General features: G+C 38.3%; 1 protein-coding gene across 6 annotated transcripts in view; it reads right to left on the bottom strand.

The window, feature by feature from the left end:
• The window catches only part of LOC114881868 (mucin-19-like), a 35,041-nt gene extending 18,048 nt beyond the window's left edge, over nt 1-16,993 (bottom strand). For all 6 annotated transcript variants that reach the window (XM_029198756.2, XM_029198774.2, XM_029198780.2 and 3 more), the window contains exons 1-2: nt 15,314-16,993; nt 12,373-12,463 (exon numbers count right to left, since the gene is read on the bottom strand). In XM_029198756.2, the coding sequence (XP_029054589.2) occupies nt 12,373-12,462 (90 nt within the window). In that variant the 5' untranslated portion in view covers nt 12,463; nt 15,314-16,993. The remainder of the gene's footprint in view (nt 1-12,372; nt 12,464-15,313) is intronic.
• Nucleotides 16,994-17,452: the final 459 nt, after the last annotated feature.

The following is a 17,452-nucleotide window of genomic DNA, read 5'->3' as shown; positions in this document are numbered from 1 at the left end:
ACGAAACGATTCTCGTTACCTATTTCCATAATTAAACGATAACGCGACAATTACGAGGGAGAACGGATTTGCATCAGAGTTTTCAGCACGCAAATGAAACCGATAGCTGTTTCGTAAGAGTTACGAAGACGTCCAGCGTCATCATCGAAGAAACACACCTGCGGCGTGTTACAGGTGAGGCATTAATTCAGTGTAATTAGAACAAGGAAATTGTATCATAATTGATATAATGGAACGTGTATTCTGATAATTCTAAAATGGATGGAACGAAATTAATTTGTTACCAGAAGATGGATTTCCAGGTAATGTTAACAGTTAAAGGTTGATTCAACTATGAACCCAACTAACTCGTTGCATCTTATGAAATTGCAAGGAAAAAATGTCGAACGAGGAATTATTCATGAGACATGCGATTAGCTTAAATATAGGTAACAAGTTTGAAAATTGGTCATCGTTGACAACATACCTAATGGAGATAACTAAACGTTGTTCCGTCATTAAATCAGGTAACCGGTACTCATCTTATGATTACAGTTCTTCCGTGAACATCGATGCTAAACGACGGTATAAATAAACCCATAATTTCACCGATAACCGCTTTGGATCACGAACTAGTCAATTAATCAATTAGTCTGAAAAATGGCAACTTGTGAAATTGCATGAAAGCCGAAGTCATAATCCTGATAAGAAACTATACTTAGCGAGATAATTTCACTTGTTGGTCACCCACTAACGACATTGAAACAAAGAAAGTGCAGCCTACATTACTAAAAGACTTTTATCCGGGAAAGCATTGTAAAGACACCGACCGGGTCAAATGGGACCCAAAGGTCGTAACCCTTTTTGCCAGCTGAACGACACTTGCCCTAACGAGTAAACTCCTTCCGTTTGGCCGACTGTTGAACGGGTACGAAGCCGGTGAACGGGTCAAGAGGTGGTCGTATTTACCTAAGAACATTTTCAGCATAATAAGAGCAACGGACTCGGCTAGCACGCCTTGGCGTTCCAGTTTCGTTTCTCCTTATCTGTCCAAGACACACGTAGAATCGCCACGGAAAGTAAAAGTCAGTGTTTCACGTCACGTTACCTAGTCAAGCATGCAGCCAAACTACGGCGAGCCTTAAGCGTTTCAGTTTTAACCGTTTGCGAACGGGCCTGCAATAAAATACGTCTCCGTTGGGCCGTTTCCAAAGTGGAGAAGGCTGTTTTTCCCGACACTTTTGCCCGCTGTCGATCGAAATCAAGCAGAACGAAATAGAAAACATCGTGTCCAGTCCGTACTCTTTTCCTAGGAGAGAGTGTATGTAATGGAAGAAGAGCTTTCCAGAGGATTCTCTATCGTGAAAGGTGTTTTCTCATTCGCTGCACTGATAAAAAGAAAAACGACTCTCGAGGTGAATGCACTTTCGCTGGATGAGCCTTGTAACCTATAATTGATTCCTCTTGCTCGCGTTACATCACACGTTTGCAATCTTTTTTCGATAAATGTCGGTTGTTTCTGATTAGTATTAACATTGAAGCAACTTTGGCTACTCGTTTCAGCAACTGCCATTCAAATATTGTGAATGTGTTAAGTGGTTATTCGAGTTCTGGTTGAAATCTATGTTTCATGGCTGACAAACTTCTGCTAAGAATGTTGTTTCGAAGGTATAAAAGTGACCAGGTAAAGATATTTTTGTTGAATCGATATATGTTAAGTAATTTAAAAAAATCATGAAAGTACTTGAGAAAATAAAAATGATTTCAAGGTAATCGAAAAGTTTTACAAACGAATTCTTATTTCCCGATCATAAAAATCTTAATGGAAAAACTTTCAATTCAACGATCAGTTAATTCTTTTTCGCTGAAGTTAAAAAACAAAATTGAATCATAGGTCCCAAGAACCCGTAAATTCAGTTCCTGTATTGTTTCTACCAATTAGTCGAATGCAAATTCGAGTCCCGTAATGACGAAGTTGCACAACGTCTTCAGAGCATTAGTTTTCAGTTTAAAAAAAATCGCATAACGCGTAGGAAAATTAACTCCGTGAATATCGCAGGGACATTAATGAAACTTCCTACATTGCAATTACCTTCTCATTCGATTTCGAAACGACTTTGAACAACGCTTTCCTCCATTTGCCACAAGTTGGCTGGAAACACGTTGCAAATCGAATACTGCACAGCAGTGCATATTCGTTGAAAAGTGCATCTGGCTGGCAACAGTGAGAGGTTAACTCAATACCTTCCAACCGAGATTGTTATCGAGTCGTTGAAAAGTTATCAGGTACCTTCCAGTGTGCAGTTGCATTACGTTCGCGTCGATACCGAAATGGACAACCTTATTCCATTATCCAAGGTCGATATAGTATTATATACCTTGTAAAATATGCAATGTTCTAGTTGCATTTATACAGTCAATTAATCGAGCAAAGTAGGCTTCCCTATGGGAAATGGTGATATAGGAAAAGCAGAATTTCCCAAAATTTTACTTTTGAAGATACTAATATTAGAAATAATTTAGAATGAAATCAATATGATTTTTAGTTATTAAATATTATAAGATTTAGTATAAAAGTCAGAAATATGAATAATAGTATACGTATGTATTTATAAATTCATAGTGATGAATACTGTACCGGAATATGTGCAACGAAATCAGACAATTCCCTATCATTACATGTTATCTCGTGCTTCTTCTAGAAAAGTGAAACTCGAATGGAATCAAACTACAGTTCCTTTAATTTCTAACGAGCCTCCTTCAATTATCTCCTTTTTATCTTCAACATTTTTACTCAAATGGAACGAAGATCCTTGCAACATTACTAACTTCTCTATGTAATTACAAATTGTCTGTTAATTCGTGTAATTTAAAGTCACGAGCTGGGATTCTTGTTAATTAAAGAAATCTTCGATCGTAGGATCGTCAGTGGTAATTTCGAGCACATCTCCTGCGATTAGGATCATGCAACATGATGTGTAATAATTTTGCAATCGTAATTGATCCAACGCGATATTTCTACAAACTTCGAAAATTGAAAGTCTACTCTTAAATCGGTATTTCAGTCATTAAAAAAGATCTGCGTATCATAAATTTCAATGTTCAACGTCAACATCATTCAAGGAGAATAAAATCCTTGTCACCGGAATAATGTCACCAATATCCTAGCGCACTGTCCTTGGATTTCGACAGAGTTTCAACCTCCAAGCTCGCATCTTGGTTTCCATCGAAAATCTACTTTCGCCGTGAACCGTCCTAGATTATCAGTCTACCGGCTACGAGATAATCGATCACGCGATGTTAGAAGAACCGATCATCACCGAGCCAGCCTCGAATCTAACGGCAGCAGCTTGATTAAGGGCTGTGAATTATTCATAGGGTTATTAGTGATTTTCCGCGTCGTTTGACTTCGTGAACCGAAGCGATTTCACTTAAATCGGCGCTTCCGTCAAACGATGATAGTCTCCCTATGATGCACGAGAGTGTTTCGAATAAATTGGGGAATCGTGGATGATAGGATTAACCTGATGATTGGGCAAACAGTAAGCGGGTTACGTAAGATAAAAAGCAAAAAAAAAAAAAATAAGAGTGGTATACTAAATTCTGTGTTTCGTATTGAGAACAAGCAACAAATGTTGATACATGTAGAAGCGACCTAAAAAAACTGGTTCGAAAATCGTAGGGTGTGGTTCTGGTTGGCCCCGTAAGACGATCCAGCGGATCCTTTCACGTGTGTTCCTCTGCATCCGTGTTCCGCAAGAAAGTTTTCGGCAGATTTTGCCATACAATTTATAAATATGTATACATCGTGCATCTTCTCTAAAAATCCTGTTTTATATGACAACTACGCTATCTGAATATTAGCGATGCTATTTACTTGTTCTTCTAAATCGGTTTACTTCCTCATCCGGTGTTTCACTTTCGAATTTCACAAAAAATAGGTTGATGACTCGTTGAGAGTTTCAGAATTAAATGTTGGATTATTATATTATTTTTTTTTAATAATAATATAACAATATTGTTCGAAGTAGTTGAATACTACTAGAACGTGCAGTTTTTCTTCAAGAATAGAATTACATTATTTTCAGGTATTTTTATTATTATTTATTATAATAATATTCATATAATATTATTGTGTAAAACTCAATTTGTAATAAAGACATACTTAATGAATTATTTGATAGCTTTTCCCTATCAAAAGACTAATTAATTAATTATATGTTCCAAAATAAAACTTATGTTTTCATCAGTAGGTACTATATTACTGAATATTTCTTTTTAATATTGAATGTAGGTACTCAAGTTTTACAAATTTTCACCAACACAAATTATTTCAAAATTTGAAAAAATATAAGCAGGCTTAAATCTCATCTAAAAATTGCTGCGACCACCTAATAGATATCGAGAAAATAAATATTCGACACGTTCTACTCGATAATTTTCTTACAATTCGGACCTCGTCTCGCAATTTAATCGTCACAAATGGACGACAGGTGATCGTTAGACGTAATATCGATGAAAAATGTGAAGTCGATTGAACGAGTTTTGCAGTTGGTCGCATACGATCGAAACGATGCCGACCTTTAGCACGATTTCGAACCGCAAAACCGAGCAGCGTCAACTTTCTACAAGGCCTCAGGCACCAGAGGCTGCTTCATCATTTTCCTCCCCGCGCGATTTATGAATCGTGAAACCATCGACACTCTTGTTACGTCCTTTCCATAACAAATAATTAACCCAAAGACTGCAGAAAAGATAAATTTGAGATTCTAAATGATTCATCAGAGACTCGCGGAAAATCGTTCAATCAATCAACTGGACTGTTTGATCGATCTTGCAGCAAGTACGATTGGAAAGATAGAAAACGAAATATTAAGCAAGATTCCTGTTGAAGGACATTTGTGAGCAGAGTAAAAAATCTAACCAGCATGAGCAATACACCAATTGGCGTAATTTAACAAAACACAATAACGATTTTCTTTCATCGACACCTTCACACTATGAAATATTTTGTGCCTCAGTGAATTCCACGATTTTTGACTCGCAAATTAACCATTACCATATAAACTTCCTATAAATTGTTTTATAAGAAAGATTTCACTTTATGAACTATGTATCTTATTTAAGTACTCATTAAATTTGTTTATTTCTCTTTTCAGATTAAGAATCATAAAAATTCATGAATTTATTCAGTAAAATAATCCATCAAATCGGTTTCTGAATTCAATCACCACGTGTGGCCACTAAATTTAGTAGTATATGCAAAATGACCCTCATAGAAATCGAGAGAGAAAGCAATATTTGATTTGAGCCAAGTGCGTTTTTGCAAACTGTCAGAAACAAGCGACTCGGGCAAGGATATAGAAAGGATCGATTATCGCGTCACATTATGCGATCACTTTCGATTTAACTATCACTTCCGACAGGCGACTTCCAGGTTTCTTTTTGAGTTCCTCTCAATGTGACAAAAATTTAGTTTCCTAGTTTACGAATTTTTTTTTCTATAAATGTTAAAACGCATTTAAAGTATCAAGTGTATAAATTAATTTAATGCCTTTAGTATCACACCTTATTAATTACTATTTTAAATTTGAATATTTTTTCGACACTTTTTAAAAAGTGACACGGGAATACAATAACAATAATGATTACTTTAATAACAGAAATTATCATGACTTTTTAAAGTAAATTTTTAACTGAAAAAAAAAACGGCGCAGAATTAATTTGTATACAGAATATAATTATTAAGTATACAAAGTGATTCAAAACGAGTCTAACGAAGTGATTCATTATCTCATTCACAACTTTTAACGAAGAGCGCAAGTTGCGATTTTCAAGCGCCTCGTCATTACAAATTATGCAAATCGTCCGGTTAGCATAAATTATGCAAAGTTCATACGTTACACCTAATTCTCATCCTGGCTTACAGATAATCGTGATCCCTTGGATTATGAAACGATGCCATGCTAATATCCTCGAGACCGTTGCATTGCACAGTGTTACATCTTTGACCATTACGTGTTGAAATCACGACAATTAACCTGATTATGCGTGCAAGAATGCGAGGGTCTTCGATAAAAACGAGAAGATATGCCGAGCGTTTCAACTTTGATCTGCGTTCATTAGATTGGAATCAGGTTTGAAAGTGATTTGTCGTGGGAAGAAAAAAATTAATCGTCAAGCAGCCAATGTTTCTCGATGACTTCATTGGTTTTTCCTACCTATAGCTATACAGTATCTTCAATATTAAATTAAAAAATCACAACTGTAGAATTCATCGAATGTAACATGAAACAGGAAGTGAATCTACCCGAGGAAGTGGTGTGCAATAACAAAGCAAATTCACCACGAGTGATCATCATTGTTTCTAGAAAGAAAAAAAAAAAGAAAGGAAATGAAATTGAAATTAAAGGCGAATCGCGAATTGCTCGGCACGCGTGCAACAGAAAAAAGGTACGATTGTAACGAGCATGCAGACAATGCGATGAAAAAAGAAAGTGTCAGCAATTGTGAAGGAAAATACGGAAAATTGTGGATAGTGCCAAACAATCGGCGTGGATCGCGTTTAAATCGGCCAATTGTCGAGAAATCGGTACAGACTCCAAACTGCTCGTCCGTACGAACCTCGAAAATAATTGCCTGCCTTGTTTCATTCAATTTGCTGCACTGTTCTCCGTTGCATGATTTCTGTGAAGTTACGAGGGAATGCGGAAACAAGAATGCATCTCCTCTGGAATGAAAACGTTTCTTCTGGTAAAATTGTCATAACCTGACGAGACGCGGAGCAATTTCAGCGATAATGACGACCGGAGTCCATTTTATACAGAATAAATAACTTACCAGGGACATTTGCGTAACAATGATTTTTCTCTGGGATAGGCGTGGTCCCACGAAAATTTGGAAACTTTCTAATTCCGAAATTCCAGAATTTTGGAAACCCGAAATTTTATTTTGAAATTCTATAATTGTAGAATCAAGGAATTCTAAAATCTTGGAATCGTAGAATTCTATAATTGTGCAATTGCGGAATTGTAGGACTTGTGTAAGTACGGAATTATAGAATCTAAATATTTTTAAATGATAAGGGGGCCAAACCAACCCCGGCTCCTACCCAGTTAAGCCAGTTAGCAAAGACAACTCATTGCATAATACTTTATAATGAAATGATTTAAGTTATCAAAAAATGATGAACGAAAAGTATAAATCAATGCAAATTTCTATATTTGATGCACAAGAAACAAACATAAAGAATTATCTAATAAGAACTATTAATAAAGATTCCACCAGCAACCAACCGTGTTCTCCTCCATAGATTAGTTAATATTACAGGTATGTAATTGTAAGACAATAACGACAAAGTTGATGGCAATTAACGCAGAAAAACAAGAGCAGCACGAACTTCAGGAAGTCAGGCTAGGTAAACGATGCAGAAGAGGCGCTTTCTCCGATAGAAAACCTGATTTAGATTACGTTTATACGTGCTTGTGCAAGGTGCTACATCCATCTAGGTGCATACACACGTGCACGCTGTTGCACTGCCGATAATCGGTGCATGTAAACACGTATGCAATCGCAGCAAGTCCGACAAACGGCTTCGCGACGAGGCAGACAAATGATCCTGATTTACGAGTCATTGCATCGACATCCCAGAAGAGATTATGCTATGCGATACGTCCGACGGAGTTTGACATGCGAAGGCTAAGTGCAATTGATGAATTCATTAAAAACTTGAGTAAACAAAAATCTGCCGATACACCTGCGATTGTTTAAGATTCTTTTTCGATTAGAAATAAAACGTAAACCACAAAATAGTTCGCTTGAACGGGTTAATGGTTACCGCTTGTAGAAGTGTTGCAATGCAAAGTGCACGTAATGCAACAGGTTAATGCAGTGGGACATATCCGACGTAACCAAACCTGTACTATGATTTTAAAAGATGGGTGATTAAATCTCCACATCGTGGAAGAAGCCATTAACAAATCCCTGACACGCTCTAATTTATCTGCTAATCAATCAGAATCGATCAAGGATACGCGTGTCCTTCTGACTGGACTGATAAGGATAGTAGAAATTCCGTGGTAAGAGTAGGCGACCTTGGACCGTACACCTTATTTTACAAGACGATCTACACGGCGATGTTAATGTCTTCCATAATTAAATGTAACGAGGAAGATGCCTAACAACGGGATGTTGCGAAGCTTCGTCAAGCATCATAAAAACCGTTCCAGATTAATAAACAGATTCTCTTTGCGCAATCGTCCGTTGCGTTTTATATTATACAAGAATTTTCAGAAATTTCTTACGTAACGACAAAATCATTATCTCTACGTACTTCGGGTTATAAAATAAACTTCATAGATAATAGAACTTTCGTTAGAAATTATTTTGCGCGCAATTTCAATTCGACCTGCCACGAATCATCATTACACCGTGCGTGTTTATAATTGACTTTCATTATTCAAGGTTTCGCAGCAGTGTTTCCTCGACTGCTAACAAAGATTCGCGTTTTCCGTGTTTCCTCTCTTAAAGATCCCGCAAAAGCGCGCTTGCATTCCATAAAATCAAAGCTAGCTACGTAACAGCTCTTAATTATGACTAATTCGTGATAGTAAGGTAACTACAATGTCTTCGTACTAGAAGTGTGCGAGTACTCGAGGTATTGGGATCGGATCGGTCGGGTCGAGAAAAATTGGTCGGTGTCCGGAAAAATCAAAGGGTATTGTGTTGGGTTAATAAACCTGATTCGATACAGAGAACGTTACTAATGATATTTTCAAAATGCTATAATGACCAAATTGCAAATGAAATTAATGAACTTCGTTGATGAAACAAAATCCGCTGACCTCATCCTGTTGCTTCTGTTTTCGTGCTGCGATTCGATTACGCAAAACCGAGCAAGGAATACAAAGTGCCGTAACACGGGAAGCAACGCCTGTAATAGATGTGTAATTTAGATTAAAGATCGTGGATGATGTGCATTAACTTTCAGCGAGATCGACCTACCTTTGTCGCCCTTGCTGAAAGCTTCATCAACGATCGCTCAACAATCGGGATCATTAATATTTCTAGAAGGATTGCGTGTTTGCTTAAACGGATTCGCTTGTCCATTTTTGAACTCGCGTTTCGAGATCCTTAAAGTCCGGGCTATTTGCGAAACGCGAAACGACTTTCTACTCCGCGTTGATCCTTCGATTTTCAAAAGATCGAACTGTATCCTAGGCTGAATGGAATCACGGTTGCAAAATTCGTATTTTAATACCGCGGTTAATTCAATTTAATACCATGGGAATCTAGGCATTTAATTTTACACAGCTGGTCGTTTACATCGGATACAGTAGAAACAGCAATGAACTCAAAGGCTTAACAGTTTTTCATTAAATATTTCTTACACAACGAGACAGAATTCGATTGTGAGAGTAGAAAAAGAGTCGCCACTGCTTATCAATGCGAAACAGGTTTATGAAACATCGTAACTAATTGCATAACCAGGAAATTTAATAAACATACATACGCCGAGGTACATACCAATCGACTGATTTTATTAATATTTATGCAGAGTAGTCCTGCAATTGTAACAAGAAATATGTCTGCTAGGTTAAATTATTTCATGGAATACGTGGATCGCAGGTGAAAACAGTCTTGATATCGACCACCTTTACTATGTCCCACATTTCACTATCAATGAACCACTGTTCACTTTTGGCAACGCATCAATGCTTTTTACTAGACAAGAAAGTCGGTCAATTCCTTTTTTCAATTACCATTTATTAAGAAACTTTCACGAAGTGTGCAGAAACAACGAACAATCAAACTACATTTCTTTCTCTGCTTTGAAAAATTATCCTAAACATTAGTTATCCTCGAGAAGCATGAAAATAATAAACATAGCTTCTCGACTCACCGAAGCGATCCCGTATTTTTTCGCGTCGTATTAATTAATCGCTCCTACGGTAATTACGCGCAAGTAACGGTGTTACTTTAATCCGACCTGTCGCCTGTTTTCACGTACGCTACGTATTTAACGAGCACGAGAAGTTGCATTGAAATATAGAGCGGATAATCCTGCAGAATGCACTCCCAGCCGTGTATAAAGTTTAACAAACGCGTGATACTTTAGATCCATACAACGGGTGGACGAAATCAAGTTCATCGGTACCGGACAAATTACACAAACCCAGATATGTTTCTAAATAGATCAGGCCATTAAACGAGAACAGAAGTGAATCGTTAGATGCGTATCAGTTGAACTTTCTCTCATCAGGATTAAAATATTTAATAAGAGGACAGCTAACCGTGTTACCTTTCGAAAGAGACTGACTACAAATTATTTAAGTCGTGAACACGTAAGACAAAGCTATAAGTTATTAGCCAGAGGTGTATATAAATTGTTAGGTCACCGTAATAATTTTCTTTGAGTTTATCGTTTTCAAAGGGTTAAATGATAAGGTCTAAATCATCAATGAAAGAGGCACACGAGTCGATCGTATTTGCGACAACATTATCCTTCAATGACACGCATAATCATGTCCGGTTGAAGCAATGACCCGATTCGCGTCCTGTCCCGCACCCAGCCAACGTCACAAACGTCATCCTTCAAGAACAAATATGTAGATCGATCAGAGAAGCCGAAAATTTACGAGCACCCGTTGCATTATTCGCCAGGAGAGACCGGCGCACGACTAGGCGTGGTCCAGGCGAACCTGCAGCTCTCTTTCCTCCCTTTCTTCTCCACCGTGTTCGTTTCCAGTCTCTGTCTATCGACTATCCACTATCTCGAAGCACTTGAAAATACGATACACTTGCGAACTCGCTAGAGCTCGTAACGATATCGCAGGTTCCTACCATTTTTAGAGCAAACTTCATCATCCAAACGATTTTCTGCTCGATATCGTTGTTGACACAGTTGCCGCTGCGTTATGAAACACCGTATAATAATCGGATAAAGTGGTTGATTTAAAAAGAAGAAAAAAAAAACAAAAAACGTTTCATGATTAATTGGACTTAACGGCGCGGCGTTTAATAACTCTATATACCCTTTCCCTTTCGCGTGGAACAGCGAACGCTTGAAACTCGCGACAGAAATGCATCTGGCGTAACGTTAGGATCCTGTTACTTCTATTTACCATGAAAACTTTCCAATGCCCGACACGTGGTGTCTAAAGTACAGGATTATGACTTGCAGAACATGAAAGGATTCACAACGCTCATTTTTATCCATGAGAACACGTTTCGATAACCTTTGCGGTGAATAAATCGAAACGTCCGAAGATCTTCATTCGAATTGCACGGGGAATGACATCGAGAAATCGATTCTATGATGATCGCTTGACGTCTTTATTTTTTCTTACATTTATTCTTGGAAAATAAAAATCACGGAAGAGGCAACGAGACCTCGTTCCCAAGAAAACGAAAATAAGAAAAAACCGTGCCGTTATTAACGCTAATTTTATGGAAAGTGAAGTTGACGATTTAAGTCGCTTTCTATCGAGAAACGAACGTCACGTTTCTATCTCCCGAGTAACGTAATTAATTCTTTTTTCCGCTAACTTTAAAATAGCACTTCACAGAAATTGAAAAGCTGCAGTGAAAACTGCTAACTACGAGCTGCAATTTAATTTAAAAATATGAATTTTTAATTATCTCCTTGATTTGTGTGCCACGCAGCGTGACTGGAGTCAGTTAACTTTGCTTATCTAGATAAAATTCCAAGTAAAACAGTGGAACGAGCAAATTGAAGACGCGACTTAACGACAGGAAGCGAAGAAACGCATAGAAGACACGTAAGGATTTCCTTTCCGAAGCAAGGTCCTCACGTGGGCCTCACAAATAACTTCCTCCGCTTGTTAATTACCTATCATGCATGTTCGATCACAAGACTTCATCGAATTATAAGAATTAATCCGTTCCAGTGGCTCGGTAGCCTTCGTGAAAAGGAAAGAGGAAAAAATTCACTCCGCCACCACATTAAATGCAACACAGTATCCTTGACACGGAATCGATGCACTCTTTAATCACATTTGCAATGGGGAAAAAATCGTGTCGTTGGAAAACCGCGAAACAAATTGTCTGTGACAGCGTCGAATTAAAAGGTCTAAGGGGGACGACAGTCCCGGGCCCCAAACCTTCTTTTTGAAATTAAACCTTAATCCGTTCCTAAGCTGTGATGTCAACCACCTAAACTTCTATTAATTCTTTTCACTCAAAAGTCGTAATATTCCTCGTTAATTAACTCGCTAGTTCATTTATGTTAACAAGCTTTTACTTTTTCGAAATAACATCGTCGACATAGTTAATAAAAAATCCAGCTGATTAAATTACGCAGTAATTGGTTTTTTATTCATCCGCGAACGTAAGGTTTATACACCGTTATCTGTTTCATAATCTTTCAGTTACCTGAGTGCTACGTTCACGAAGACCTTCGGTTGTGACGAAAAGTAGCACCACCAATGCCACCGTCGTGCACCACGAAAATCTCCGCACCATTCTGCAATAAACAAACAATAAATATGTTAATAAATAGCGATGAAATTGTTACAAAAAGTAGATATAAAATCTCGGTTCTAAATTGTCCTCGATGTATCCTATCTTGGACAAGGGTTATTTATACACCATCAAGGATGAATACGCGATTATCCCCTTTGTTTCTATATCAAAAAGATCGATCGAAGCTTATTTTTATCCCGCGTTCATGCGCTATAACCGCATTGCAATTTTTCGATTAAAAATAACAACAACTGACCGTGCCGCTTAATAATACCACAACCACTATTTCCTGATTAATAAGAAACCGAATTTCGTCCTTTTAACGCCCGTTTCGTAATAAACCGATTTGCATTGTTATTAGTTTTATATTCGTTAATTGGTCCACGTATCGCAAAAACGATCTGACCGTCTTCAAAAGCGACATGTTCGAAAGGAGGCCAAGGTTTGTTTCATATCACTTGGAGAGGTTTAAAAATGCCCATAGCACGACCCCACCCTCTGTTTAATGGAAACCTGAATCTGTCAAGATGTTTCTTAAATTTTAACTCGGTAACCGGTTTGCGAAGATAGTGGCGTTAAAAGTAATTGCGATTCTTAAAAGAATTTCGATAACACGATTGGGTGGTGTCGAGAGGAGACAATATTTATGTTTCATTCTTGCAACGATAAATTTATTCCTATCAAATTTTCATATCTCCGTGTTATTACAGAGGGTGGAGCATACAAATGGGGATATTCGAATATCTTGGTTACTTCATTGATGTATCAAAATATTCCACGGGGAATTGCTATGTTTCGTGAAAAATATAAAAATGATGGAGAAAATTTCCCCTGGGAATTTTTCCCTCGGCTTAGGTAATCGTAACGTTGCTTTAGGTCGAACTTTACTTTGGAGCACACAGAATTATTCATATTTTTTAATATATTCTGTAGTATTCGACGAGAAAAATTTTAAAACAAAGTTTTTATTTTAGGATTCCATTACTTCAAAAGTTATGCGTATGTACAGTTAAGCATCTCTAATGCGAATAATTTACGAATTAATTAATTTATAAAATCGATGCCTGTAGGTATCGCTCATTTACTCAAAATATGTTAAAAACGCTGACCTTTACATATGCATAACTTATGAACGGATGGATTCCTAAAGTTAAAATTTGCGGTTTTTAATTTTTCTCGCCGAATACTATCAAAACTAATCTCAACGTAAAGCGCAACTTAACACGAGTGATACAGTGACATATCATTTTCCACGTGCTGAAACAGGTGACATCTCCAAAATTGATGCTAAATAGAAACCGGTTGCCAGATGTTCAGGATTTGACAAACGGTGATCTAACGAGGCCGTTTCAAGTACACGGTGAGTCGTGATGATCGTGAGCTCTCTCGATCCTCCTTCCTCTTCAGTCGCGAAGATCAACAAGGAGAGGAGGAAGATCAAGATCAGCCATGGATCGACGACCGTACTCGAAATACCGTTAGACTCGTTCGCTCGATCCATTCAACTTCTGCATCGCTCATTCAACTTTTCCTCGCTCATTTTCTACGCCCAAACGCTTCAACCCTTAACGCGTTAATCACGTCACGTATCATTTTACCTTATTATTTCTACTGCTGTAATATTAATGGAGTCAGTTACAGGACACCCGCGTGCAAAAAGGAGAACCATTAATTCGTTCGTAACCTATTACATTCGCCGACTAAAAACGTTCACGAGAAAACAGTATCAGCGTCGATTCCTTTCCACGATCGCTCGTGCACACGAATCGGTTACGCGCCGATCGAAAGTAAATTCTCCTCGCCGCTATATGCAACTGCACGTATCGGTTTGAGGCCGCGATTGTGAAGCATATTCCGTACAGACATTATCCATTAAATCCATTAAGCTAACATTAAAATATAGAAAATCCATAAATTCTGAATTGAAAAATATTTAATAATCTAATTTTCTATGTTCTCTGAACTAAGGCTACGATTTTAGGGTGTGAAAAATTGACCATATTGTAAGATACTTTATCGATGTCCGCTTTCCAATAGTCGATAATTTAATCGGAATGAAACGGTGGCAAGAAAAGTAATCGGAATGCAGGTTTAAAGGAAACGTGAAGCTTGACAGAGGATAGAGCGACGAAAAGCACGTAGCTAAACGCGCCGCTGATCTCGCAAACAATTTTCAGCGTTGTTGTTCGATTTAAGGGTCCGTGACGAGCTGTAGCTGACGGGCCACGATCATTTCGGCACGGTCCGCTCGGATAGCCGTGTTTTTACGTAAGAAACGCGGGGGAACATCTGGAAGTTTGTACGCGAGAAAGTGGACTACCGGAGTTATACAGGCAACGGTCAGTTAATTCCGCGGTCGCTCGGCTAATATTCTGCAACTCCAGCCGGTTCTCGCGATCACGGAACCGAGCGTAACCATTCAAACCGCCTTTTTTTATCCAACGACCACCGTTGGAACGGGTTTTCCCGCCAACTTTTCATTTACCGATTTGTTCCCAGGGAAATACTGCGCCGTCGATATTAAGGTGCGGATCATTTGAATTTTAAGTTGACCCAAGTGAAACTGATCAATGATCGAACCTACCACGAATGACTAAACTCTATAAAAGATTCATGGTGGTTGCACACGTGTGACGACAGCGGCCCATGGAAAATCGCTGCCGGTAAACGTGTTAAGGACGACCGAAGCACACAAAGTACGGAAAAGTGGAACGCTATCTAAGAAGGCGCATCATTTTTCTTGTTCGAACGTTCATAAGGTGGGACTCATTTCCATAGAGTCGACTCACGGTTTTCCCATGCAGACAAAAGAACCCTAGCTCGGTTCCGGTCGCACTTAAATTACGCTCACCTTGCAGCTTCTTAGACGAGCCAGATCCAATGTTTCATTTCAGTTCACCTGGTCGCGCGGGTTGTCCTCTTCCTAAATACCCTCTTATCGTTTACACTGATGCTGACAAAATCACAGGTTGAAACTTTCGAGAGATGCAACTGTTGAAGGAGTCCTCGAGAATTGATTGAAAATTCACTGAACAGAGGTGTTTTATACGGGCAATCGATCAGGTCAGGTGGAAACGATCGTGATGCATCTTCGCGAAGAGATACGACTGCACCGGTGCAAACGCGCGTTTTCGCGGACCTTTGTCGACGGAATGCTCGGAGACAAATGGAAGTCGATCGAACGACCGCCGTGTCAAAAAACCTGCCTCTAAATGGGGGAGAAAAAAAGTGTTCGCCCGACCATTTTCCCTTTCGCCCGGCTCTCCACGCCACCACCACCACCGGCGTTACTCTCTGCTTGCTATACGCCTGGCCTAGCCCCTACCCTCGACACCTAACTCGAAAGCCTCCCCTCCTACAACGCGTCGCCTCGTTCCTCTTACTGACTGATAGCTGCTTTGATATGCGTGACTTCCTGCGATCTAAGTCTACGGACACGGATATACAGCCTCTATCAAAGCTGTCCGTGTTTTGTGAAAAATATTGCCTTTTACAAAAAAGTTACCTCATGCCTTAGACCATCTTTTCCATTTGCCGATAGATATTGAACAAGTGGAGTAAACGAGACTTTTTGTTAATTTTACGATCTAATGATACGTGGAGCAACAGTTACAAAGTTTCTCTTTCACTTTTAGCAAATATGATGGAGTTACTTATGTGTATCAACGGACAGTTTATGTAATAAATGATCCACGTATACACCTTGATTTACCGACCTTAATTCCGTTATTTGCTTAATTTCCATGCTATTGTATAATCTATTTTTAATAATCTTCTATATTTGAGGAATAAAAATGAAGATACTATTTCCTTCACCCTTACTTTCCCTTGCCATTCCAATATAGAAACGAAATTAATCATTTCTACGATCTAATTGGAAAGTGGATCACAAAGGCAAACGATTACCCTCTTAATGATTGACTATCTGCCAGTTTCCTGCGCGCACTCTATAATATAAGAAATATCGTTCTGGAATTGTAAACGGTTCGCTAGCGACTAGTACTAACATAAAACGAGGTTACTCGACTTCGAACCCTTTATAAACATGTTCCACTTTTCTTTATGCTCGACAACGATGCTTCATATACATCGAACGCAATTGTTCGCGACCACAATAACAAGGTTCGATCGGTTTTGTTTCGTGCGAACAGAATTTGCACAGTTTCAACGTGAAAATTCAATCATGTTAAGGAAACATCGGCTAAATATCGAGTGTTTAAATATAAAAGGAGCATTTGAAAATATAAATAGTGTATTTGTTGTATTTTTAAAGGATTCTTTAATTTTATACCGCGGCGCGCTTTGGAAACGGTATTGGTGGCACCATCTAGTAGGAAGCGGCGAAACTAACAAAATAGAAAATTGTATTTTTGCTCCTAAAGGAGCACTTTAAAAAGGAAGAAATCTTAAGGCGATACAAGCGTCGAGGCCGAACTCCGAATTCCACATCGATAAAACAGCCCATGTTTGATCGAAAATTAAGTTGAACAGAAACTGATTCAAGCGCCACCTCAGTTGCAATGTGACACACTTCAAAATTTCAAAGTTCCTGAAAAAATATAACAGCGATTAAATAGAAAAAAAACATTTTCGCAGCCAATTCGCTCGTATTATTTGCTGCATAATTAATAAATGTACCATAGAAATAATGATACAGTTATTAATTAGTCATCAAATAATAACGATTGCCCAGGTGTCACCACGGGGAAGTTGCTGCGGGTGGAGACCCGCCCTACCTTATCCCATCCTCCCTCCATTTATGCAAATTTTTATTTTTATTCAATACCATCATCCTTTTGATGCACATTTGCAAAACGTTTTGGACTGTTGTGCAAACGAACAACAAAAGGAGCATTATTTTTATTCACTACCTACTTATCTATACATTTTTGCTTTTTATACATATGGCAATATTTTTTAATTTCGATTTTGATTACAGATCTGTAATTAATAAATATGCAATTGCATATTTGTCCTACATACTTATATT

The sequence above is a fragment of the Osmia bicornis genome, chromosome 1, assembly GCF_907164935.1.
Source record: "Osmia bicornis bicornis chromosome 1, iOsmBic2.1, whole genome shotgun sequence".
NCBI lineage: Eukaryota > Metazoa > Arthropoda > Insecta > Hymenoptera > Megachilidae > Osmia > Osmia bicornis.
Note: the sequence above shows the minus strand (reverse complement) of the source record. Positions and strands in the feature narration are given on the sequence as shown.